General features: G+C 34.6%; 1 protein-coding gene across 5 annotated transcripts in view; it reads left to right on the top strand.

Annotated features, from left to right (window-relative positions):
• The window catches only part of ADAMTS20 (ADAM metallopeptidase with thrombospondin type 1 motif 20), a 90,072-nt gene that overhangs the window by 37,398 nt on the left and 27,202 nt on the right, over window positions 1-25,472 (top strand). For 4 of the 5 annotated variants that reach the window (XR_010363653.1, XR_010363654.1, XR_010363655.1 and 1 more), the window contains exons 12-28: window positions 1,734-1,879; window positions 3,264-3,445; window positions 3,542-3,678; window positions 4,770-4,887; window positions 8,367-8,462; window positions 9,631-9,797; window positions 9,905-10,034; window positions 11,128-11,254; window positions 11,931-12,141; window positions 12,630-12,794; window positions 13,467-13,631; window positions 15,314-15,436; window positions 16,296-16,403; window positions 17,442-17,606; window positions 17,830-18,120; window positions 18,455-18,616; window positions 20,060-20,236. Coding sequence is in view for 2 of the 5 variants with exons in the window: in XM_064422475.1 (XP_064278545.1) it covers window positions 1,734-1,879; window positions 3,264-3,445; window positions 3,542-3,678; window positions 4,770-4,887; window positions 8,367-8,462; window positions 9,631-9,797; window positions 9,905-10,034; window positions 11,128-11,254; window positions 11,931-12,141; window positions 12,630-12,794; window positions 13,467-13,631; window positions 15,314-15,436; window positions 16,296-16,403; window positions 17,442-17,606; window positions 17,830-18,120; window positions 18,455-18,616; window positions 20,060-20,236 (2,670 nt within the window). In the remaining 3 variants the exon portion in view is untranslated. The remainder of the gene's footprint in view (window positions 1-1,733; window positions 1,880-3,263; window positions 3,446-3,541; window positions 3,679-4,769; window positions 4,888-8,366; window positions 8,463-9,630; window positions 9,798-9,904; window positions 10,035-11,127; window positions 11,255-11,930; window positions 12,142-12,629; window positions 12,795-13,466; window positions 13,632-15,313; window positions 15,437-16,295; window positions 16,404-17,441; window positions 17,607-17,829; window positions 18,121-18,454; window positions 18,617-20,059; window positions 20,237-25,472) is intronic. The other variant, XM_064422476.1, reaches the window with a different exon arrangement.

Below are 25,472 nucleotides of genomic sequence, written 5' to 3'. Positions count from 1 at the left end.
TCTGCAATAAATTTGTAATAACTCCTAAGAAATTCTATGGAACATTTAAATAAATTGTAAAAAATTGGAGGTTTAATACTTGTTTTATTATTTAATCTTTTGTGAACCAGAGGTTATTTGTTTTATGCGCCAGAGACTTTATTTATCAAAATCCTTCTAGACTTTAAGGTGATTTGAAGCTGTTTTTTATTGCAGAGAGGGAAAGCCTGGGCTTCAGAAATAACAAGTAATTGAGTTGATAAACCTGCTCTAGTAACTATATTTCCTGCAGGGGAAGATAGGATGAGCCATTGCCTGTCAATACAACTAGCAGAATTCCTCCTGACAACAAACCTAATTAATAGACAATCTAATCCTGAGTCTGCAAATAGGCATCTAAAATAAAGAATTCTCTCTATTATGTATGAGGACTGATACCATGTATTCGTTTCTGGCCAGTGTCTTGTCTCCAGATGAGGGCAGTCTTTGATGCCTTGGAAGGTGTTTGAGGTCAAGGACAAAGATGACACGATTCCCACATAGAAGTCAGCAGGATGCTGAAATTATAGTGTCTCATAAATGTTCTATTTTAGTATGTAAACTATTCCACTATGTTGTGATCAAATATACTACTTGTGATTTTCTAAAGGATACAAGTGAATTAGAATTCCAACTGCTGTAAGTCATCAGTAGGATTAGTCCTGGTAGTTCCTGCAGATTCGTTGGAAAAAGTCACACATGCTCCCATCATAAGATTCTCATTTAGCCTTTTTAGTTATGTACTTCTTGAATAATCACTGAAGTGGAAACATATTTGCAGTCAGGAAGAGGGATAGTAAGTACTTAGAAGCAAAAGATTCATGCTTCTGGGGGAAAAAAGGATAATTACTTTGTATAAATAAAAGTGTACAGTTACAGAGTGGTAAAGTCTCATAACTGACATGACCACAACAATATAGTCTTGCAGTCTTTGTCTTCTTACTAATGTAAATCCCAGCAGATGAGATGAAAATTCCTCCTTTATGTAATACTTTAGTGGAAATAGGTACTTCTTCACTGAGAATAAGATCTAAAGTAACATAATAGGCATTGCAATGTAGTCTCTTGCTCTAAGAATTATTATTTCTTTGCTATTAATTTTTTAATTTAACTATTAATTCCATTTTAAAGTTAATAGCTTTGTTAAATTAGTAGTAAACAAAATACATAAAATATTAATAAATTAAAATATTTTACACATTCTTTTATCGGTATGAAATTCTGAGTTCAAGTATAAACTTGCTTTACATAATCAAGGTTTTAAATGCTTGTCTGCTTTTCCCAAACAATCCCACTAGATAGTTAGCTTTGAGATGTTCAAAACACCCTGATTTTCTTGGTGGTTTCTTTTAACTTTTCACTTTTTGTTTTAAACTGAAGAATCTTGTACATAAAAGACAGTTGCAAACCTGTTTTTGAACTTTATGCATGAAAATGTATCAGGAATTCAAGATCTTTTAGAGATATTTGGATAAAGTGACAAGGCAGATAAATATTCAATATCCAATAGATTTCCTAGCTATCAAAGTACTCTGGATAGGATTTTTAAAAACATGACTACTGGGTAAGTTATCTTAAAGGAAATGGAACATTTTAGAAAATATCCAGATCCAGATAAGAGTAGTGACCACTTAATGTTTACTCTTTTTCTGCCTAAAATAGACAGTAACCTTTTGCCTGAATTATAAATTTTATTTTGTTTGTCAACTGTGCAGCACTGCCGCCATGGAATTTGTGTGAGCAGAGAAATGGAGCTGCGCCCTGTAGATGGAGAATGGGGACCATGGGGGCCTTATAGCACGTGTTCCAGAACTTGTGGAGGTGGAATCAAGAGCACCACCAGGCTGTGTAATCGACCAGAGTATGGCTTTTTATTTTGTTTCGCATTCTTTATTATGTTTTAATGTGTTTTACATTTACATAATGAAGATACTAGAAATTATGGATTGGCTCACAATAAAGTAGAGGTATTGTGGGCTCTGCAAATCAGTTTGAAGCACCAAGAAAAAAATGCTTGTTTCAGCCATGTTTGGAAAGAGATAAGTTTACAGACTCTAGTATGCAGGACGTTTGGATTACTCATGTCTTTCACCAATATTACCATTCTTGCAGATGTTTCTAAAAAATTAGTTTGGCATGGTCTTTTTTTCTAGGTTTACTCTAACTGTTGAGGTTTCTTTAAACATAAGATGCTTTCTTTGCAAGAAGAACTGCAAAAATAAATACATGTATTCTCTACTAATCTCTTTAGTGAAACACTTGATTTGCTTTGATTTAAAGCTTTTCCACAACATTGCCACCAGTAACAACCCACAAGGAGTGGTGGTTATAACAGAGGCATTTAAAATTTCCATTTAAAACTAGAAAGTTGCATTGACTGAATAATTTCATGTGGGTTTTGTTCTCTGTAATAAAAATCAAGGAGCACTTTACCCTTAACCTTCTGCAGAAGCAGAGCTACAGCTGGTGCCTGAGTAGTTTCCAGGTTTTTCTAGGAAGTCATGTCAGCTTGATGTTATCAGTAGGATAAATGACCTTCAATCAAATGGTCCAGGTTATTTTATTTTCTCTGATAAGTAAGAGGCAGTAGACTAGATTGCCATTAGATAATGCCTCTTTCAGTCCGTAGTGATTGATAGTATCAATTTGCAGTTAATTTATTCTTTTTTTCTTCCCTAAGAACATACTAATACTGAATTATTTTGTGTCAGGGTTTAAAACTGTTAAAATGTATTTTAGACTTTACAGTAAATGGTGTGTTTTCCACAATTTCCCTTTTTTATTCTTTTGATCGCCAAAGTGAAATCACTATTAAAAGTACAGAAAAGACTGTGCCAGCTCCTAATGGTCTTCTTTATTTGTCACTCTGTAAAGTAGTAATTTCAAATTACTGAGAGAGATGCCACTTGTGTAGAAATATGACTGTAATCTCAGCTAAATTGATAAAAGCATTAAAATTATTAATTTTACCAGGGTAAATAGTTATAGCTGTAAGAGAAGTAAAAATAGTAATTTTTTGGTAATCTGCAGCGCGATTACCACCTCGGCAACAGTATTTTACAAAGATTGGGTTTATTTTGGGTATAATTGAATGCACAGTAGAAGCTGAGCACATGTAAATCAGTTACACAGCTGACAGGATGCTGTGTGAGATTTTCCTCTTTAGATCAGTAGCTGAAGGCACTTTTTGTGGAAAATAGCAATTTTAAAAAATGAGTGTGTTTTACATTTTCCTTTTTGTTTAGGCCAAGAAATGAAGGAAAGTACTGTGTTGGTCGCAGGATGAAATTTCGGTCATGTAATACTGATTCATGTCCAAAAGGCAAAAAAGATTTTCGGGAGCAACAGTGCTCTGAATTTGATGGCAAACACTTTAATATCAATGGTCTTACCTCTGCTGTTCGCTGGCTTCCAAAATACAGTGGTAGTAAGTCATTACACATATTTTCAATGAACAAAATAAAAATGTTACTTTATTTAAACTTTTAAAACAGACAAGAAACCTCTTGGATTTTCTTTCCAGTTTCTATGAAAGATCGCTGTAAACTTTTTTGCCGAGTTTCTGGAACAACTTCCTACTATCAGCTGAAGGACAGAGTTGCTGATGGTACTCCCTGTGGAGCAGATACCAATGACCTTTGTGTTCAAGGCTTATGCAGGGTATTTAAATCTAAACTTATTAATTATTAAAATCAATTTTAACAGGTGGTAAAGTAGATATTAAATATTAATACAAATCAACATTACTGAAAATATGGTGTTCTGAGTTCACTTAAGCTAATTTTATTACCTATCAAATTAAAGATCTGGAAATGGAAGCAATTAAGTTAAAAACATATAGTTGAATTTGAAGACCCACAGTCTTGCCTCATTAAGCCTCACATGTGGAAGAGCAAACATTGTGCAAGTGAGCAGTGAGAAACTGATCCAAAATTAGCATAAAAGGAGGAAAGAAGCATGTTGTGCAATTATTAGCATGGTATTTCTGCTACCAAAGAAGTAAGTAGTAAATAGAAAATCCAAGGGTAAATGGCTTATGTAATTATTACTTTACTGTAAAATCAGGAGGAACTGACCCTTTAAATCAATTCAGCTCTCTGCTTAAGAGAAGCTATGACATTGCCACAAGTTTTTGTTGGGAGAAGCAAGGTGCTATATTTTAACAATTCAAGAATTTTTTATCAAGCCTTTTTGAGGTTTTGCTGATTGCAGTGAAACTGAGCAAATTCAGAATGAGGAGAAATATAGCTTGTTTTTATATGGTTGAATAAAGAGGAAATGCCAGAGAATTATCCTGTTTATCATAGTTCAAAAAACTCCTGGAAGTTTAAGTAAAGATACATAAACAAAAATTGTGTTTATGTTAGTTTAACCAGCACAATCTACATGTATTCCTTTGCTTCTTTTCAGTAATTACAGACTTTAAATGAATTGATGACCATGTATATATACATACTGCTTTTAGACTTCCAAGACTTTTAGTAAATATAAATTGAAATTTATAAGTTATGTTGATTTTTTAATACAAAATCTTTATGTACTGTTATGTATTCTTATGCAGATCTTGACATATGGAGTGCATTGGGATTGCACCATTCTATTTTGTCCTTACATTTTAGAATCCAAAACCATTGATGGCTTTTAATGGATTGCACTATTTTGGGGTAGTGGGAAGCTTACATTACTTATTTTCATTGTTTTCTATTGGGCTGAGTGACACTGGGCCTTTTTATTTTTATTATTATTTGTAGCAAGCAGGCTGTGATCACGTTTTGAATTCGAAGGCAAGGAGAGACAAATGTGGAATCTGTGGTGGTGATAATTCTTCATGTAAGACACTTGCAGGTACTTTCAACAGTGCTCATTATGGTATGTTTGTTTTGCCTTTTTTTAAATCTCAATGCACACTTCACTATGGCTTAGAAATTATTCTTTACATTTAAGGAAGCAGGATTTCAGTGTATGTTCTTTAGGGCCTCTTTCAACAAAAATATCTTTGATTTTCAGCCACATTTCCTCTCAAGGATGCAGAGGCAAACATATGACATACTAACTCATTCCAGTTCAAAAAAATCAATCTTCTCAAAGGTCAAAGGCAAAAATAAAAGAAATTAGCAGAGTAAAAGTACTTTAAAAGGATGAATGCTTCCTGCTTTGTACTTTGCATTCTCTGGTCTGAAACTTTGCAGCTGAAGAACATATCTCAACATCTCATTTTGGTTGTCTAAAGAGATAGAAAGAAGTTTGCATTGTAAGCAGCCGATGAGGTTCCTTTTCTCTTACAGTGAAAACTACAGCCTATGAAATGTGACTCTCATTCTTCCAGAGAACAGGAGTAACAGTATTTATGGTTTTTCCTCCTCACTGACAGGTAGTGAATGAAAAGGTTCTGAATAACCCCAGTATTTCTTACTTATTTGATTTAGTTTCTCTAATAGAGCTACTGATAGTTCTTCTATATGTAGTCTTTTCTGTGAAGTACGGAGAGACTACTGTATGTGTAGCAGTGCAGTTAAGTAGTTAGAGCATAGAACATAAGGACAGAAGTCTACAGGTTAATATCAGCTTAGAGGCTCCTAGGCTCCTTCATACCACTTCACTGCTTGAAAGAGACCACAGGTGAAGTGAAAATGATACCTGGAGAGCAGCCAAATAGGATCTTCACAGAAAAAGGGATTGCTGCTGAAGAGGAAAGTATGCCAAGTATCCTGTTGATTTTTCTTTTCCCCTGGCAGAAGGCACACACCCATTGAAAATTACAAAAAAAATTATACAACTACCCTTCCCATACAAATACATATATTTTTCCTTGTGTCTGTCCTAAGAAGTTGCTTATAGATAGCACATGAATTTTGTCACACACACATTTATTGCAAGTCAAGTGACCATTATGTGAAACTGACATTATGCAAATAAGGTCAAGACTGTCATTCTGATTTAATGACTTTCCATTGTCACAGACTTATTTGCTTCAAATTGAAGTTGAAGGGGAAAAAAGCCCCCATATTTTGAGAGGAGGAAAACCTTGAGTTATTATTTGGTTTTCTAGTTAGTGGAATGTTTTAAATTATGTTCAAATTCTTGAATTATAGCATATAAGAGATAATACTGAGTTATAGCAATGAACAGTATGCTGAATATTTGGGATTATCACGGGGTGTGCTCAAGTAGGAATACAGCCATGCAAACAATAAATTGTGCTTAGCTGATCACTAAAACTCTTATGTCCATGGGAGGTCTAAGACATGCCTAGGCTAATGACTGAAAGTATTGTCTGAGGAAATACAATTTTCCAAAAAATTTCTGAATTAGGATCACAAGCTAAGTATGCTGATGTACACTTGATCTTTTTCTTTTAACTTCATTTGATTCCCTTTCAAACTGAAATGAGCCATTTTACTAAGGCAGAACTTGGAATTGATAATAGCAGCCTGTGGTGAGTGCTTATAGTCATGCAGTTACAATGTTGTCAGTAACTGTGTAAACAGTAGTAAAGAAATAATCAAAAATTCATTACAGCAAAATACTAATTTACTTGGCTTCCATTTTAGGAGATGGCAATCTAATTATGTACCCATTATTACTATGTTGGCTATTATTATTGCATCAAATTAGAGTATGTGAGGCTTTCCTGGACAATGGTCATTCTCAGCATCCTAGTATATGATTTATTCTCTTTGTGTATGCTTGACAACATGCTATGCAGTTTCGTTTATAGTTTCCTTCCATATTTTTTCTTCTTTCATTCTATTACCATAAGATCTTCAGTGTGTAAGATGAGGGGCTTTTTAAACTGTGTTTTAGTTTTCTTCCCAGTATGTTGAAAGGTTGACCAAACTGTGTATTTATCCAGAGCATGCATCTTGTCAATTTGCAATTGCAGTGCTGCCCCCAGCTGGTAAATGTGATGGACCTGTAATTAGATTAAATCTTCATTTAAATGAATGGCATAGTTTTAATAGATTAAAAACACTTGGAAGTTAATGAATTATTAAATTTGTCATGGCTTAGCGCCAGCTGGAACCTCACAGCCAGTCACTCACTACCTCCCAGTGGGATGGGAGAAAGAACTGGAAGAATACAAGTGAGAAAATTCAGATGGTTCAGATAAAGACAGTTTAATAAGTAAAGCAAATGCCATGCACACAAAGCAAAGCAAGAATTGGTTCACCACTTCCCACGGGCAAGCAGGTGTCGAGCCAGGAAAGCACGGCTGTGTCATGCAAAACAGTGGATTGGGAAGACAAATGCCATCACTGAACATTCCCCCCTTCCTTCTTCCCCCAGTTTTATGTGCACCCCAAGCCTCCTTGCTGATGGAGTGGGGTGAGAGGCAGAAAAGGCCTTGACTCTGTAAGTTCTGCTTGGAAATAACCAGAATATCCCTGAATTATCAACATTTTCCAGCACAAATCCAAAACACAGCCTCTACCAGCTACTGTGAAGGAAAACTAACTCTAACTCCCAGTCAAACCCAGTACAAAATGAAAAGAATATTGCCATTTAAATTTTTACCCACAGAGGTGCATCAACTAAAGCCACAGTAATATTGTTAAATATTGTGAAATAAGTGGAAAAATTATCAAAATTTTTATTATTACCTCAGATTACATGTTTGTATTTTTTTGGTTGCTTCCAATGTTTGCTGTACTCCATTTTTCTCAGCCGTAAGTATTTTGAATTTGGGATTAACATCTGTGAGAAACATGTTTGGATTTTTTAACCTAGGTTTTTAAAATCTTTATGCATATATTTTGTTACCTGGTGGCAAGGCAACCATAATATTACTCGGAGATGCTACAAGAAATGGTGACTCATTTGTGAAGCATTTGTATGTTGAAGGGTGTGGACTCAATATTTCAAGCAGAAGAAGGTGGATCAAACATGGCTAGTTTAACAGCTATATCTACCTATGCATATGGCCTGCAATACTGCAATATTTTTAGTATTTAAGACTCGTTCTTCAGTATGCTGTCTTGGAATACTCTTGGAGAGAAAAACTATCTCAAATCACGTAAACAGGGAATGGAGAGATTTCCTGTAAAGTGACTTATCCAGATTTCTGTAAGTGTTAAATTTTGAGCAGTCACAGTGTTTCCTGGGTCCTTCTTGATATACTTGACTGCTTTCTAGAGTAGTTCTGCTCTGTAGGGATTTTTCTGAGTAGATTGAGCTTATATTAGTGGTGAAGAACTGAATTGACATATCTGAACACAGAACCTAACACTTCCTAACACATGAAGGCATTCAGTATTGGTTGTCTCTGGTGCACTGTAGAGTTTTGTGACTGAAAACGTATTTTCATATTTACTAATACTTGATTATTTTTGTGTATAATTAATTTACAGGTTACAATGTTGTAGTAAATATTCCCAAAGGAGCAACAAACATTGATATTCAACAGCACAGCTACTCAGGGAAACCAGAAGACGACAACTACCTTGGTAAAAGCCTCCTGTATACAAAATTGATGGATAGGTTTTGTGCTTTTGGTAGAGATGTATATTATGAGAAATCTGATAAAGACATTGAAAAAAAAATATCTAATTATTTTGTATATTCACTGACCTGGGTCTCTCTGTAAATCAGTAAGATGTTAAGGTTTCTAGTTCTTGGATGAGTGTGTTCATTCATCAGAGAATAAGAATTATAGCACCTTGCATCATTTTGTCAATTTTTTGCTTTGTTGTCACAATGTTAATTGGAATGCCACAAGTGAGCTCAGGAATAATGCAGGTATTTGTTGTTTTAAATCTTGGAAGCATTTACTTTGTTTATGAACAAAACAGTCTGACCAGCAAACTTACCAGTTGTCTCATATTTCTCTTTTTCTATTTTGTCTGGGACATAAAGAGTATAAGAGTCGTCACATGCTGATAGATTTGCAACTGTGTGTAGGCAACAAAGAACTCATAAGTAGGTCCTACCAAAAATGTTGGTTGTTCTATTTCACAGTAGTTACATTGTGTCTGAAGTGCCTGAAAAAATATTGAAGCATGTTTGCCTCCTGTCTCTTCTTCCGTTGTCATCCTAGCTAACAAACTTTGGAATTCTCAAAGTGTTTCCCTTGTCACCTGCTGCCCAGAAGCAACCCTTGCCTGCTGACATTAGCTTCCATTTCAAATGAAGTTATACCTGAATAGCATCTTGTACTACAAATTTTACCTTATTTTAAAAATGTTTAACTTGTCATTAGTCTTTATTATTGCAAATAGGTCATTGTATTAAATTGCTATGATAAATGGCTAATAATTTCTTTTTATTTTAAAGTTTACTTTTAAAACCCACATCACTAGAAGTAGCAATAGCAAATACAAGGATGGGGGCTGTAGAATAGGGCAGAAATACCAATAATTATTGTTTCCTTCTGCAGTAGCAGAATCTAACCAAATTTAAAAGTTAGGACTACAGTCAGCAATTCAGCAGAACAAATAATGCAGAGAAAATGCATGACTTAGAAAATCCATGACCACTGCTCAGGTGAAAGCTACTGATTTATTAATTTGAACTGTTTTATACAACTTTTTACATTGACTACAGTACAGCTAAGTGTTGGTGAGATTTTATTGCATTTTAACTAATTAGATTTCCAATATTTTATTTCACTTGCAGCTTTATCCGATGCCCACGGAAATTTTATCTTGAATGGAAATTTTGTTGTAAGCATGTCAAAAAGAGAAATCAATATACAAGGAGCCATTTTTGAGTACAGTGGTTCAAACAATACAATAGAACGAATTAACAGCACTGATAAAGTTGAAGAAGAGCTAACCTTACAGGTGCGTGTTTACTTTTCCCAGAAGTTTGAAAATTTCCTACATGATTATTATGTTCATAATTTTGTTCAAATTCACTGAAAAACAGCTATCATTTTATCTCAATCAAGGTTTTGTGTGTAGGGAATTTATACAACCCTGATGTGCGTTATTCATTCAATGTCCCGATAGAAGATGGAACTGATCTGTTTACCTGGGATCCTTATGGACCCTGGCAAGATTGCAGCAGGATGTGCCAAGGTACTGTGAAGTATTTTTTTCACCAGAACCAAAGACCTCGTCGGATTTAGGAATGTACTTATCTTAAGTTCTGTGACTTTTCACCATTACTTGTAAGAAAGAGACTTGTTACCCTCAGTTACCTTTAAGTTCACAAAGCCTTTAAGGACAAAATAGCTTCTGTTTGTTTGTTTGGTTTTTTTTCTGTTTTTAGTACTTATGCAGTACAATTCTATATTCAAACCTACATTTGGAGACATAGGAACAGTTTATTAAAAAAAGGTTGGATCAAATCTAATACATTCTTATAAAGTGGTATTGCATGTCTATTAATATTCATTAGGCTTCCATTATACAATTTACAGGTGATAACTGATTTGTCTTGTGTCTTTTGTACTTATTTATTTGTCTTTTTTTGATTATCTGCTATATGGGACAAAGCTGTTTAAAGATATATTTGACTATTTTAAACTGTTACTCTCTAGGCCTTTCCAGTATAAAAATTAAGCCATAGCATTTATGATATGTGTATATAAAAGTATATGTACACAGATTTTTGACAAATACTCTTATTTGTGGGTGCTAAAAAATCCTGAAAATATGTGATGGTGAGTTTCTTCTGGTTGTATACATGCTCATGTGCTAGAGAAGCAGAACAGCTGTCAGCTGTGGTATTTCTCCCAGAACTCTAGATCTTTTAGGTCCCCTGTGATCAATTTGTTTGCTTCTTTAAGGGAAAGGATCACAATGTCTAAGTTAGCATGGTGGTTTAGGAAATATGTTAATTAGCAGGACATACATGATGTGTTTGGAATACTTAGCCTGATGAGTAAGTGGACTGTTGAACTTCTGTAGTTCTCTGGAAGTTGACATCCTGTGAGACCACTCTGGGACAGCTGGGAGGTGGAGAAGGTGACTGGAAAAGGTTATTCTCCACCTGGAATGTTGTGAGCTGCACGAAGGAGTGTGTTTGTGCAGAATCTGCTGTGTGCAGCAATTTGTGTTAATGGGGCATCTCAGTTCCTAACTGATTAGTGCAATCCACAGGGCAGTCTTTCTTATTTACTTCTTTATTTACTTCTTCTTTATTTACTTCTTCTGATGCTTTTTCAAGGTATTCGAAGAAGAAGAATGACATGTATACGTAAAAGTGATCGTATGGTAGTGTCTGATCAAAGATGTGAACTTATACCCACTGTACCAGGTGTCTTCGAGGAGTGTAATACAGAGTGTGAATTAAGGTAAAAAATGTTCCTAACTGATGGAGTTATTGTGCTCTTACATGGTTTTATTGACTGACATTGAAACAAGGTAATTCAGATTGATTTATCCTCTGTCCCTTCGTCCCTCTCTACCTTTTTCATCCTTCCCATCTCTCCTTGTGTTCCTTAAATCTGTTGGTGTAGTGGCTTTATACATGAAATTTACACCTTCAACTTCACATAGAACTAGGGTATTTTTCTAATTTTTATTGGTAAAGTGCAATATCTCTTGTTAGAATTGTGAATCTGTTCTATATATTCTGGCACAAAAACTTGTATTGCTGCATGAAATACATTTTCCACCAGAATTGTATCTGCGACTGGAAATAATTTTAAACAGACTGGTGTTTTTGCACTCCAAGATAGCCCACACTGAAATATTCAGAGGATGAAGAGTTAGAATTATAGCTTACATTTTTCAAAGTCACCTAGGAGATTAAGACAAGAGATGCTTTAAGTTTAAAAAGTTCTTTTAAGACAAATTATTTTATATTGCTTTCAAAATCCAGTCATGAGATAGAATAGTTTCATTTGTTCCCTGAAATGCATATCTATATTGACATTATGATTCTTGGTACACTCTCTGAGTGCTATAATTGCCATGGTCATATTTTTTAAAACATAGTTAGCTTTCTATAACATTTTGTCATTTTAGGTGGCACAGTGTTGGCAAAAGTGACTGTACATCGAAGTGCGGCCCAGGACATCGGTCTGTTGAGATCCACTGCATGAAGTACTCTATTGCTAGAGGACTCAGTGCTCCAGTGGAGGATAAGTACTGTGCTGATCAGCAGAAACCACCAGCCAGAGAGCCTTGCCATGGTGACTGTACGTTAAGAAGATGGCACTACACAGAATGGTCAGAGGTACAGATTTAAAGCTTTATAATTGTACCATCATAGTTCTGGTTAGCATTCATACAAAATTTTTAATCATATATAATTTTTTACTTTAATAACTAAAAGGAAGCAATGTTTTACAAATACATATATGTAAAATCAGCTAATACCAGCCTTCATATTTCAGCAACTTCCTTTTATTTTTATAAGAACGGATAGCTTTTTTTGCAGCTTGGTTTTGGAGGTCAGCAGCAAAGATCTGGTAAATAAAGATGTGTATTTTATTTACTTAATAATTTAATTCTGTACAATTTTGATTTTGTTCTTCGTTAGAGCTTTAGTTGGAAGATTTATACAAAGTGCTGAATTTTGTCTCAAATTAACATATTAGCATTCTGTGAATTAAATGGATGATGCTTTTGTCTGGCACAATCCTTAATGTCTTTTACCTTTAAGGCTGCTAATGTATTTTGGCCTGGTTTTATTGTCTTGTTTCCTGTTTCATAACTCTACAGTGTTCCAGGAGCTGTGCAAGAGGTGTCAGAACCAGAGAAGCTTTTTGTATGAACAACTTGGGACGTCATCTTCCTGACAGAGAATGCCAGGAACTTCCAAGAGTTGTAACACAGAGCTGCAATGAATTCTTATGTCCAAGCTGGTCAGTTACTGACTGGAGTGAGGTAATGAAACTTTGTAAAACTTAAAGTACATTTGGTCCTGGTCATCGATATTAAAATAAGCTGCATTAAGTGTTTAGGGGTTTTACTTTATTTTGGGCCACATAGTTATGAAAGTTCTTAAGTCCTGAGATTTGTCTGATATGTATCACACATCTACGACTGGCATGAGAACTTCTGCAAAACACTCCTAGAATTTATTTTCTCCTTAATTTTGTTACATTAAAATGAGGTAATGAAGATACGTAAAGTAAATGTATTTGCAGTAATTTTCATACCTTCCTTTTTATGAAGCAATGACAACTATACAGCCAACTGTTTAATAGAATTATAATAATTTTATTACAGATTAGATGGATATAAAAGAATTGTGGGCAGATTAAACATTTTTCCAGTGAAAACTGTGATATATGCACTATTATTGTATTGGAGATAAATGATCTGCACATAGTTTTCATCATTTGCAGCTTTAGAATCTTAATAGTAATTTCTTTGTATTAGCACTTGAATTGAACTTAACAGAAAATGAAAAGTTCATTAAAAAGTAGGGTTTTTTGGACTACTTCCACTCATGGAATATTTTTGTTATTTATATGATTTCTAAAACTCAACAAGTTACTGAAAGAAATTGAAGCCTTAATGCGGATTAAACTGATGTTTATAATAATTTTACAGTGTCCTGTGACATGTGGCAAAGGAATGAAGCATCGTCAAGTCTGGTGCCAACTTAATGATGAACGACTAAGAGATGATTTCTGTAACCCAAATGACAGACCAGAGTCAATAACACCGTGTGAACTTCATGAATGTGCATCTTGGCAAGTAGGGCCTTGGGGATCAGTGAGTACATAAGGATTTATGGCTTCTTGTTTTATAGTTCAGGCTATGAGCAATCACAAAACAATACTTTTTAAACACTTTAGTTGAAGCTTAAGCAGTTGTTTTAGTTGAATTGATTCACATGTTTGTTTGCAGGGTCCTATTGGCTGTCTAACTTGTAATTTAGGAACAACCATGTAGAAGTTAAATGCCTAAAATAGTAATTGGTCCTGAACCTTAATATCAAAGATGTTTTATACATCAGTGTATAACATCACCAGAATAATGAAAATGAGGGTAGCAAACTGTTCAGATGAACAAGACAGGTAAAAGACCAAGTATTTATAGGTAAGTGGGCATATTCAAGTGGTAGCTTCAATTAATATAGATCAGTCTTCAGTCTACAATATACTTCAATCAATCATAGACGTGTATATGCTAATAATAGCAGAGAAAAGGGCTTGGTATTTTATTGTTACATTTTGGTTTTAACCTTCAGTGATGTAAGATCTGCTGTCTCTTTATGTGAAAGTGCTGTTGAAAAATATGTTCCTGTGTGACTCTCATTGAGTGTAAACCAAAGTGGATTTAAAACGCTAGGAAAAAGTGAATTAATTTGTGAAGGAAACTTTTATCAGTAAATAGATGAAAATTAATTAAAAATATGAGGTACTCAACTTCATGTGGCTTTTATAAGACCAGGTTACTCAAACCAAGAGAATACTTATCCAAGAAACAGTGTTTCTTGGATTTTAGTGGGAAATCATAACCATAACTTGATCTTATTACATACAACCTGTTATTAAAATACAGAATAAATATACTTTTGTAAATTAAGTATATTTTCAATTTAGACATTTCTTTTACTTTTTTACCTTAGAGATAACCACATTATCTAGCATAATGTAGAGTAATCTTGTGATCACAGGGCCATTAATTCCATTCTTACAAGCTAAATGCAAAAGCTAAATAAAATATTAATTCAGTCCTGTGATAGAATTCTTATGAATAAAAAATAGTTTTCTGAAATAGCTTGTACAAGTGCTATTTCCACTTAGATACCAATCCATGTCACTGGAGCAGAACTTTTCATTGCAGTCTTTCCGCTGTACCACCTGGTAATAGCTATTCACAAGCAGGTTTTTACAAGTACTTGTGCTCGAACCACAACATTTATAGGGATAGGATTTGTGTCATGATATTTTCAGCCATCTAATGATTTAGGTGGCAGCTTTGAGTGCACTCTAGTCAAACTCTGTAGTGAAGGGAAAGACGTTTAACAGCTGCAGTTAGTGATTCATTTGAAGCTACTCCTTACTCCTCCCTTTCCCGTCCTCTACTCTCTCTTCACCAATTTTTATTGCTGAGCATGACATTACAGAGCAGGATTGTCCCTTTGATCAGGTCAGGTGAGCTGTTCTGGCAGTGTTCCTTCCAGTCTCCTGCCCAACCTTCAGCCTACATACTGCAGGGGATAGAAGAGGGGAACGAGAGAAAGCCTTTGTCCTGCACAGGCACTGTTCATTGGTGTGCTATGAACACTGGTTAAGTATCTGATGGTCTGCCACAAAGGAAGTTAACACCATCTCAGTAGTCATTCCTATTGATTCTAGAAAAAGTTGCAAAGTAGAAAGTGTAATTAAAAATGAAACTTGGTTATAAACAGCAGTATTTCAAGTATATGAAACTCCCGCCTTCAACAGTGTGCTGTAACGTGTGGACGCGGATACCAGGTGCGCGCAGTCAGATGTGTTACTGGGACGTACCGCGTTATTCTGAACGACGACAGGGAGTGCAATGCTGCCACTCGTCCTAGAGACAGTCAAGTAAGTTAAAAAACACCTCTACTTCTCTGTAAAAGCGGCTGAATGCAACTCTTTTCTACTGAGTCTATGTGGGAAGTCGGAGGACATCACTTCTAAAATGTGAACAAAATACTGAAACTCTATGCTTTTCTTCACAAAGGTCAAATTTTGCCTAGGGAATTAAGTAAAAGAAGGGTAATTTTAAGATATGTTTGAGAGTTGGTATTTGATTTTGATAGACTATATGACTTCAAGGAATCCAAAGGACTGTGATTATTTGGCAATAGGGGAAGTTCCAACATGTAGAATATTGTAAGGACACTGCTTGCCATCCTGCTTAATAAATAGTACCCAACTGGTTTCTTTAATAAGCTTCTAAATATAAAAGCCAGTTAATTGATGTAGTTTATTTCCGCTTAGATGTGCAAACACTGGGTTTGATTATCCTTTGCATTTTTAATTGTGGTACCTGTTTGGCTACTGACTGAAACTGGGCAAATGTATATTCTCAGTAGCTGAAGGTATAAAGGACAGGATAGCACACCACTGCCTTTGCTTGGTCCTTTTGTGCTGCCTGTGGCTCTGAAGCAGGAAACTGTAATGTCTATGCTCCTTCTCTCAACAAGTTGGCCAAAACTGTTCATTCTCAAAATGCCAATATTATTAGTTATTGTTAATGCAGTTTTAAGATCAAATAAATTTTCTTTGACACTCCATTTAAAACAAAACAAAGCAATTCAATGAAAGGTCTTTGAATAATTCCAGGGAAAATGTAAAAGATGGTATTTACATGTTAATTAAACGCTAACCATTTGCTTTACATTTGGGCTCTTCCAAAGTGTATATTTCAAAAGGCTTTTTTTTTTCCTCACCCCCACAGGAATGTGAATTGCCCTCTTGTCCAGAAAATACAAAATTATGGACTACTTCACTTCCTCTAGTTCATGTGGGGAAGGTGACCCAATGGAGATATGGATCATGGACCCCAGTATGTGATACAGCAGTCACACCTTGCAAGGCATCCCTCCACTTATTCACCCATTTTTCTATTAAGCTTTCATTAAGATATTTTTCAGACTGAAATATGCTTGGAATAGATTAAAAACGAGTTCTAATATTTTCCTAAAAAAATGAAACTGTTTCCTAAGGAGCAGATAGAAACTTCCAGCAAACTGTGTGCTTCAAATTCAACCAGGAAAAATAATAGGAAAAAACCCAGAATTCTAGAAGCTGGGGTTCTGAGCAAAAAAGTTTTTGTATGATTGACATTGCACTAGGAAGTGTTTTTTTAATGTAATTGATCAGTTTTGAAGTATTTGGAACATCTTTGATTTTAAAATATTATTTAAATCTTTTATGTGAAGTAATACTAAATAGTTGGAGTCTTTAAAGATCTAATTTGACATTTTTTGTAAAATAAGCATTAGTGAAACTGTTCCTACATAAATTTTCTTCAATGTAAGGTTTTTACTTCAATAATGTTGACAATTAGTTTTACTTGATCGCAATGAGAAAATCTAAAATTATCTCTGAAATGTGGATGTGACTGTGAATCCCTTGAGATATTTAACAAAGCATATAATGCAGTTATATTTTTGCACAGCTATTTCAACTAAATAGCAGTAAAGGGTGCATAAACTGAGGCTACTCAGCAGCACTTCATTAAGTCCACGTTGAACTTCTCAGCTATAAAGGCATCAGAAGGGGCTCAATGGAATCTGCTAATACAAACCATCATGGCAAATGGATTGTTAATATCAGTTTTTATTTTAACAGTTCCCATAAATATTGCATCTCTGTGTTAAAACTAAAATGAAGTTACTGATGTTTCTGTTGCTACTTGCAACTGTGTAATTATTCCATGTTATAGTTTAAATGTCTGTTTATATACACTGAAATACTTCATGAGAATTAAGGCTATGCAATTCAGTTCCAGGCCAACAGAAACTATGTTATTATTTTAGATGCTTGCATGATCTTGTTTTCGTCTCCTAAAGTGCAATGACCTTGAATTGTTCACTGACAGTGCTCTGCATCCTGTGGGAAGGGCGATCGTGCTCGCTATGTGAGTTGTAGAGATGCTCATGGAGAGATAGCAGATGAGTCTTTGTGTGCTTATTTACCACGACCAGCTGAAATTTCAAGCTGCTTTAGCCCATGTGGAGAGTGGAAAGTTGGAAATTGGTCCCCGGTAAGTATTAATTGTAACAAATTTTTAATGTGTGTGTTTAGATTATTGGCCAAGTCTCTGTTTAGAAATTGAGAGTCCTTTTTTTTCTTCTGCAAGTGTGATTGAAATTGCATCCCTTGAAAAAACAAAGTATATGTTTGTTCTTCTCAAAAGTAAATATAAATGCATTTGTTTATTAATTATCAATGTTCTGTGACAAACACTGTGTTAATCTTTTGGTCAGTGTACAGTTACGTGTGACAGTGGGATAATAACAAGACAAGTCATCTGTGTCAATTATCATCAGCAAATCAGTGAAAATTACTGTGATCCTGAAGGCCGACCTCCTGAGGAACAAGAATGTAACATGCCACCATGCCCACCAGTTTATCATCATGTTCCAAAACTACATGACCATCCAAGCCATTTTCCAGAAGCAGGTTACCTCCCAATACATCCTCCACAAGACAGTTTAAACCAGTGGAACCGTCCTTCTGTGGGAGGATATCAGTGGAGAACTGGACCCTGGGGAGCAGTAAGAAATTATTTTAGAATATATTAATTTGTTCTGTCACATGTGTGTTAACATTTCTAGAAATGTTATTGCAGTACAGATTTGGTCAAAACAAAAGCACATTCGTTTTAAAAAGTATTGTTATTCTTGTTCTTATTATACTCAGAATATATTAAATTCTAAGTGTAATTTTTCTGTGATTTCAAATTTAAAATACTTCTATATAGTAGTCATATTTATTTGAAAAGTTCAGTTTTGAGAGTTAAAGTTTAAAACCAAGTTGCTGTTTTAACCAACATATTTTATATTTCTTTGATCATGCAATGGCAAAATGTATTTTTACCTGTTTTGGTAGTGCTCTAGTACTTGTGCAGGTGGATTTCAGCGCCGAGTTGTAGTATGCCAAGATGAGGAAGGAAGAAGTGCCAGTAACTGTGATGAGGCAACAAAACCTTCTGAGTCGAGACACTGTGATTCTGGACCCTGCCCACAGTGGAACTTTGGGAACTGGGGAGAAGTAAGGGAATTTCACTTACAAAGGGAAACATTGTTTACTACATGAGCTTAGAAGTAGAAACATAATTTTGTGATTGTGAGTGGAACTGAACACCTTGTTTTTACTTATTTAATGGAGTTTAAAATTTAAAAAGAATGAGTTTCAGCCTGTTTATCTAAACTTTATTATTTGATGAAATCCAGAACTGTAGTGGAAATACGAGTTATGTAAATATACATCCAAAAGAAGTAAGTATTGTGTGAGGCTAAGGATATACAAACATCAACAGATCATATAGTTGTTGTACAACATGTATCTTGAGACACAGAAAATTATATCCTATTACAAAAAGCTGGATTGTATGTGGAAAAACCACAGTGCAATAGCACTCCTCTAAGAAAAAAAAAGCGTATAAGAAGCTGTAGAGAAACTTCATTCCATGTAATTTCATAGGTACTAACAATAATAACTGCAAGTAGTAGTGGTTACTGCGTTGTAGTTACAAATTAGATGTATGGAGATAGGATCATGCATGTAAAAGTTGTGCCTGGGTTAGAACATTTTGATGACACATTTGATGTTACTGGACATCACCATGCTGTGTGATGTCATATCTTGACCACACACTCCTGCTCAAATGCTACAGAAAGAGTTAAAGCTGATTATTTTTGCATTTTTTCTAATATAACCTCTTGTGATTCTTGTCCACTTTTCTTACTTTTGCAAATCAGTTACTGGAATTGAAAAGAGAAGAAAAATTGGTAGTGACTATTTGTTTTACCTTTTTTCTCTTTGTTTTGGCCAGATTCAGCCATTCAGTTCTCAAGATCAGTCTAAATGTCATATTTTTTCTGTCCGCAGCCATAGACTTGGGGTACAGTTCATGCAGATGGTACAGTTTTTTTCTAATTTAGAGTAATTGAGGATACAATAAAAAGGTTTGAACTATTATAGATTGGCTTTAAGAGCTCATTAGGAATGAGAACTGGTATTGAAGAATTATAGGTTAATTGAAACCCAGAAAACACATCCTATAAGTATTTTACACTTAGTCTGTATAAACTGGACTGTGTAAAAGTGTGCCCAGAAAACTCCAAGAGTTTTCTGCCACTGTCTGGCAGGGAAAACTACTTTTACGACAAATTTCTATATTTTTGTCGTATTAAAGAAAGAGATTAATGCACATTTATTCTCACAATTACTTCTCCTTAATGGAGTGTCTGTAACTGAGACTTTCTGCAGCAAATCACTTGATAAACCATAAAAATGTCATTGGTAAAGGTTTTGGTGAGACAGTTACATGAGATTAAACTTTTAAGTCCTTATTCTTGAATAGAGTGTCCAGGGAATATGGAAATAGACATAGTAAATAATGTGACGTACTGATGATTGCTATAAATTTTGGTTTGATGGATCTGATGACTCTGTTAATAAAATTATTGCATATAAAATTCTGTGTTTCAGTGTACTCAGACTTGTGGAGATGGGATAAAGACAAGACTGGTGATTTGTCAGCTTCCCACTGGCCAAATGTTGGGTGATCAAAACTGCGAAATTCTAGACAAACCACCTAACATGGCACAATGTAATGTGCATTCTTGCCCTGGTGATGTTTCTTGGCATCGGGGACCGTGGAAATCGGTACGATAGCATTCAATAATATTTTTTGCTTAATTGTTCTTTCTGTTATTCTATTTCCCCATGTCTTTTAAAGATTTTTATGTAATTTTTTAAATTTGGTAACAGTGAAATAATAACACATGCGGAATATTGTCAGTGTAGTTTTATAGAGAAATTGTTCCTGCAGTCATAGAATTGAATGAGAAGCAGCCATTTCCTTCAGTGGGAACAAAATCATGATCTGTAAAGCATCATAGGGAGTATTTACAAAATTACCAGAAATCATCATAACATTGCAGTACCTAATAGGTGTCCCATTTGGAAGGGTTACAATTTGATATGTGTTTGAATTTACAAGTTTATGCTGTAAACTCTGCTGTAGTATTATCTACATATTTATATTTGCAAAAACACCCTAAACTTTTTAGTGCATAACTTTTTTCTTATAGTATATTTAAGTATAAAATAACTCACCTCCATGTATATTATACTCTGTCATCAAACATTTTGCTCCTTATTACTTGTACATTTGTGTATAAAAGTTTATATTAGTGGTTTTAAGACAGGGACTAATTAAAGTTATCTATGTATAATTATGTATGTAACTATAATATGTTATTGTCTACATGTCACTGTCTATTAATGTGTAAAAATGCCTACTGCAATCACCATTAATCTTTAAAATTGCCACTAGCACATTATTAACATACTGAAGTAATCATAGCAAGCTCTGCAGTATAGAGCACATTATAGTTCCCAAGCTGTGAATTTGACAACAATATTGATTATTGTGGTTAATTCTAAGGTGAATAAAGGCAATCAAAGGAGGGTTGGATCCAGTTCTGGTTCCATCAAAATCAGCAAAAAACCTGTCAGTGACATCCCTGAGAGATGGTCTGGGACAACACTTATTTGGGTTTTTTAATTAATAAAATTGTGTAATTTGTCTCTTTTAATTAATATGGCAGCATTAAAAAAAATGTCCAATTTCAACTCCAACAATTGCTAATGTTTATATCAGCTGTTCTAATTTATTGCAAAGAGACTGTAAAATGTAACTTTGATTTAACAGTTTACCACAGTTATCTCTTTCTTCCACTACACAAAGCAGAGTTTAGGGTTTGTGTTTAGCAGACACTAGAGTATCTTATTTAGCCATTTTCCAAATAATTAGCAGAGACTTGCTAATTAATAGTCATCAGGTGTTGAGAAGACAAGCAGCGTTCAGCATACAATTGCTTTTGAACTCAATGTTTGTTTTCCTTTTAGATCAAGAATTATTCACAACCTGTTCTCTGAATAATTCAGTTTGCCGTACCTTAATAGATTACCTGTAAGATCTTGAATTGTAAATGCAGTGTATGGCTTAGTTTTACAAAGATTTTCATGTTGGTTTATTTCTCAAGTGACATAAAAAGCCATTTTAATCCTTCAAAAACTAAGTTTAGAATGGATTCTGTTTATCAGAGAGAGAGGCCTATTTTTTATATAATTGCAAGCTCTATGGTTAAGCCATAAAATATTTAATTTCATTACACTATCTCATGCTGCAGAAACAAACATAGCAGATTCAGGAAATAAAAGCAGGCTCACATGTTAAATATGCTGTCATTTAAATAATTTAGCTAGTTTGAATGCTGCCAACACAGAGATTTAGTTGGTTTTTGTTGCTGTTTAAGCAGAGCAGAATTTATTCATTAAGGCTGACTATTAGGAAGGAGCAGTAAAACTTTAGTCACTGGAACGCTGTTGTAGCCTAGTACAAACAGCATTTTGTAGCCATGGTTGACTAGTGATTTTTTAGTTTGGCAATAGATCACGGCCCTGCTTACCTTCCACATTTCTGGCATAAAATATGTTCTAATATAGCAACTGTTATTGATTAGATGCTCTCTGGCTGCTGAAGTCCTCAAGCCTGTCACATCTACATTTACCCCCATCTCTATAAATAGATTGCAAATACTAGACAAATAAGTATTTATGTTTTTCACAGAAGTATTGAGTAATATTTCTGTGCCAGGTGAGCAATGCATTGAGCTTTTTTGTCTACTAGTGGGATTCCAGTGTTAAAACCTAAGCAGAAACTGCCATGCAAGACTAGGTGATCTTGGAAGTCATTTCCAACCTCCATGATTCTGTGATTGTAACTTGTCCACTAGCTATCACTATATATTTGAGAACAGAGGACTTTTAGCAGTATGCTTTCTAAGTACATTTGTTTTCTTATTATAGTTATTGATTAATTTTACACAACATAATTAACACAAAACATATCTTTTAAATGCACAAAAGGATCCTTGCAAGGAAGGTTCAGTTTATGATTTGAAGCCAGAATTTTGGTTGATTCTTTCTGCAGTTTAGCAGCTGCTGGCTGTTACACTTTATAGTGTCTGTCAGTGGCTACTAGAGCTGACCCTCACAAAGCTTAAAGGCTGTGTGCTCCTCCTGATCTGTGCTCCTGGTTCCTGCAGTTGTCCAAATGGATGTGAGGCAAGTAAATCTCAAATTCTAAAGGTTTATACCTTTAATTTTTTATATATTTTCTAAAGATTTTAGAAAGCTTGGGCTGGAATTACACTTGAGGAATAGAATAAGCTATTCATATATAGGAAGACAATGCCTTCAGGCTTTGCATAGTGCGGAAAGTTTGTTCACATTTTTGGACAACAAGGATTTTGATTAATTGAGGAGTTTGATCTTATTTTTGGCCCTCTGTACTTTTTCAGTGCCTGCAAAAACTCTTGAAGATCCAGGTACCAAACAGCAAGGTTTCTGCTTAGGCAGTTCGTGGTAGCAGTTGAAGTTTTGTATTTCATTTGGGCAATCAATTCTTGTATGAGTGTTGGTAGTTACCTAATTTTATCATTTTAACCAGACATGTCTCAACTTTAAACTTCTTGTTTCTTTGGAAAGAAGAGATATCTCCTTACCAAAGATAGTTATATTTTTTTTTGTCTGAAATGTTTTTAAAATAAAGGTTTTCATTTTTTTCTTTTCCTCACTTTTAGAATTTTTACATAATTCATAAGTATTACTTTTGATTTCAGAGAAAATAGGCATGAAAATAATGGATTATTTTCAAAGTTACCCTGAAGTCTCAGAAATGTGTTACTGCCATTTCTTACTCCCATTCAGACACATGATGGCTGTCTTTCTAGTGCTTCAGTTTTCTACTTATTTGCTCCAGAATGATTTAGATGTAATTCTGTCTTTGCAGTAGTGGAAGAAATCTACTATTAATTTTTAAGTATATGAATGTATTTTTTAGAAGTAGTCCCAGTTCCCTTCCAGTGTTGTTACTGCCAGGCATCCCATTGACTTCTCCAGGAGCAGAAGCAGGCCAAACTTGCATACAGAAAATATTTATTTGTTTTCATTTTAATGCAAAAATTCTTGCTATGTATGATAAGTGCCTTCATTCACTTTTTCTAATATGTAAAAAGTATTTATGTCTTTAAAAATAATCTTTTATATTAAAAGGGAATTCAGAATCAGTGAACTTGGTTTTCAAAACCACCTTCAGTTTTTTACCTCTACTTCTGCTGCTGCCTAATGTTGAACTTCAAAATACCTCATTGCCAATACAGCACACTAAATTAATATCTCACTGCCTGAAATCTTGATGTTAGCATCTGCTATTCATTTTTTAAAACTTTGGAAGTGGGAGGAGAGCCATATCAGAGATAACTGATAGCAGATGTCACTGCCCAGATAATGTCATAGAACAGTCTTGGGGTAGTGAATTTCATTTCAGGTCATTCTGATAAAAATTAAGGAAAATACTTGTTTCCAAAATTCAAAAACAAAATATTTGTGTCATGTTCATCAAGAGGAAAATCTCCTGTTTGGTGCTATGTTGCCTGTATAGCTTGAAATAATAAATAAGTTATAATGTATGTGTAATAATTTAATTTAATGACTGTGACTTGTGTCTGTGAAATACAGTTGCATTTTAACCCTTCTTTTTCATGCATGTTGTGTGGCTTTGTGTTTATATTTATTGTGCTCTTTATTAAGGAATGTTAACTTAAAAAATAAAGGGTGGGACAGATACTAACCACTTTTGCTGAAAGTGAGGATTTTCTTTAACCTGTGTGTTGAAATTAACTTCATACATATTTCAGTGATATTGTGTTCATGGGGAAAGCTCTTCTGTTTGGACACAAAAAAAAATAGTTACTTATACAAGCAGTGTTGATGCCATTGACCAGCTGGAGTGAAATAGATAGTCTTTGATGGCAAAGCTGAAAGATCCTAGCTCCTGAATCTTTTTCCTGGAGCTGTAATTTTGTGGCCCAGTCCCCTCCCACTTAGTGAGTGACAAAACACAGAGAAGAAAGAGGATCACAATATAATGCTCAACTCTTAATCTCAAAGACATAACATGGTTTTTGCATTCCTAAAATACTTTTGGCAGGAAGAGGTTTGCAGAACTTTCAGACCTTCCACTTAGGAAGAGGACAAGCAAGAGTGGGACTTAATCAAAATAAGAATGATAAGTAATAATAATAATAAAATCACATGCACACACACAAAAAAAAACCCCAAATGAAAAACCACAACAACCAGAATATAATGAAAGGGGAAAAGAAGCAGGTCATGTGTAATACTATGCCTAAATACATACAGCCATTTAATGAGAATGAAAGGAATGTGAAGCTACTGGTGTATTTATTAGAACTTTCAGAAAAGCTGAAGGGTTCTAGTTGGTCAAATCCTTGTGAAAATCATTATGGGCTGCCTGTGTGTGTGGCAGCTTAAAAAACCCCAGCCAGAACTCATAAATGTTGGTTCAACGTGGTTTTGGAACTCAGATTTAAAAGTTATTATATTTATATTAAAAGTAGTAGCATTTTCAAATATTTGTGAGGGTCAATACATAAATATTTTTATTACCTGGAATGGTATGAACCTGCATGAGTTCCTAGTCCTTTCTTTGAAAACCAGCAATTGTGGGAGACTGGTGACTCCCCTAAGTCAGGCTGCTCTGTTGATCAGTGTGTGTTCTAGCATGCATCTATTTATGGCCCTTTCCCTTCAGTGACAGCAGGGTTAAACACTTAGATTTCCTGCTGAATCAGTCCTTCAGAAGCTTCCATGCCTGCTCATATTTATGTACAGGAAATGCAATGTTGGAAATATTGTTAGTAAATTGAAAATATACAGAAAAGTGGTTTAGGTTGAAAGGAAACTGGATTTCAACATGTGAAGGTAGGTAAAATGTTGCATTTTGCATCCAAAATATTCTCATATTCTC

The sequence above is a fragment of the Passer domesticus genome, chromosome 5 (genome assembly GCF_036417665.1).
Source record: "Passer domesticus isolate bPasDom1 chromosome 5, bPasDom1.hap1, whole genome shotgun sequence".
Lineage (NCBI taxonomy): Eukaryota > Metazoa > Chordata > Aves > Passeriformes > Passeridae > Passer > Passer domesticus.
The sequence above is the reverse complement of the archived record's forward strand: the minus strand, read 5'-3'. Positions and strand labels throughout refer to the sequence as shown.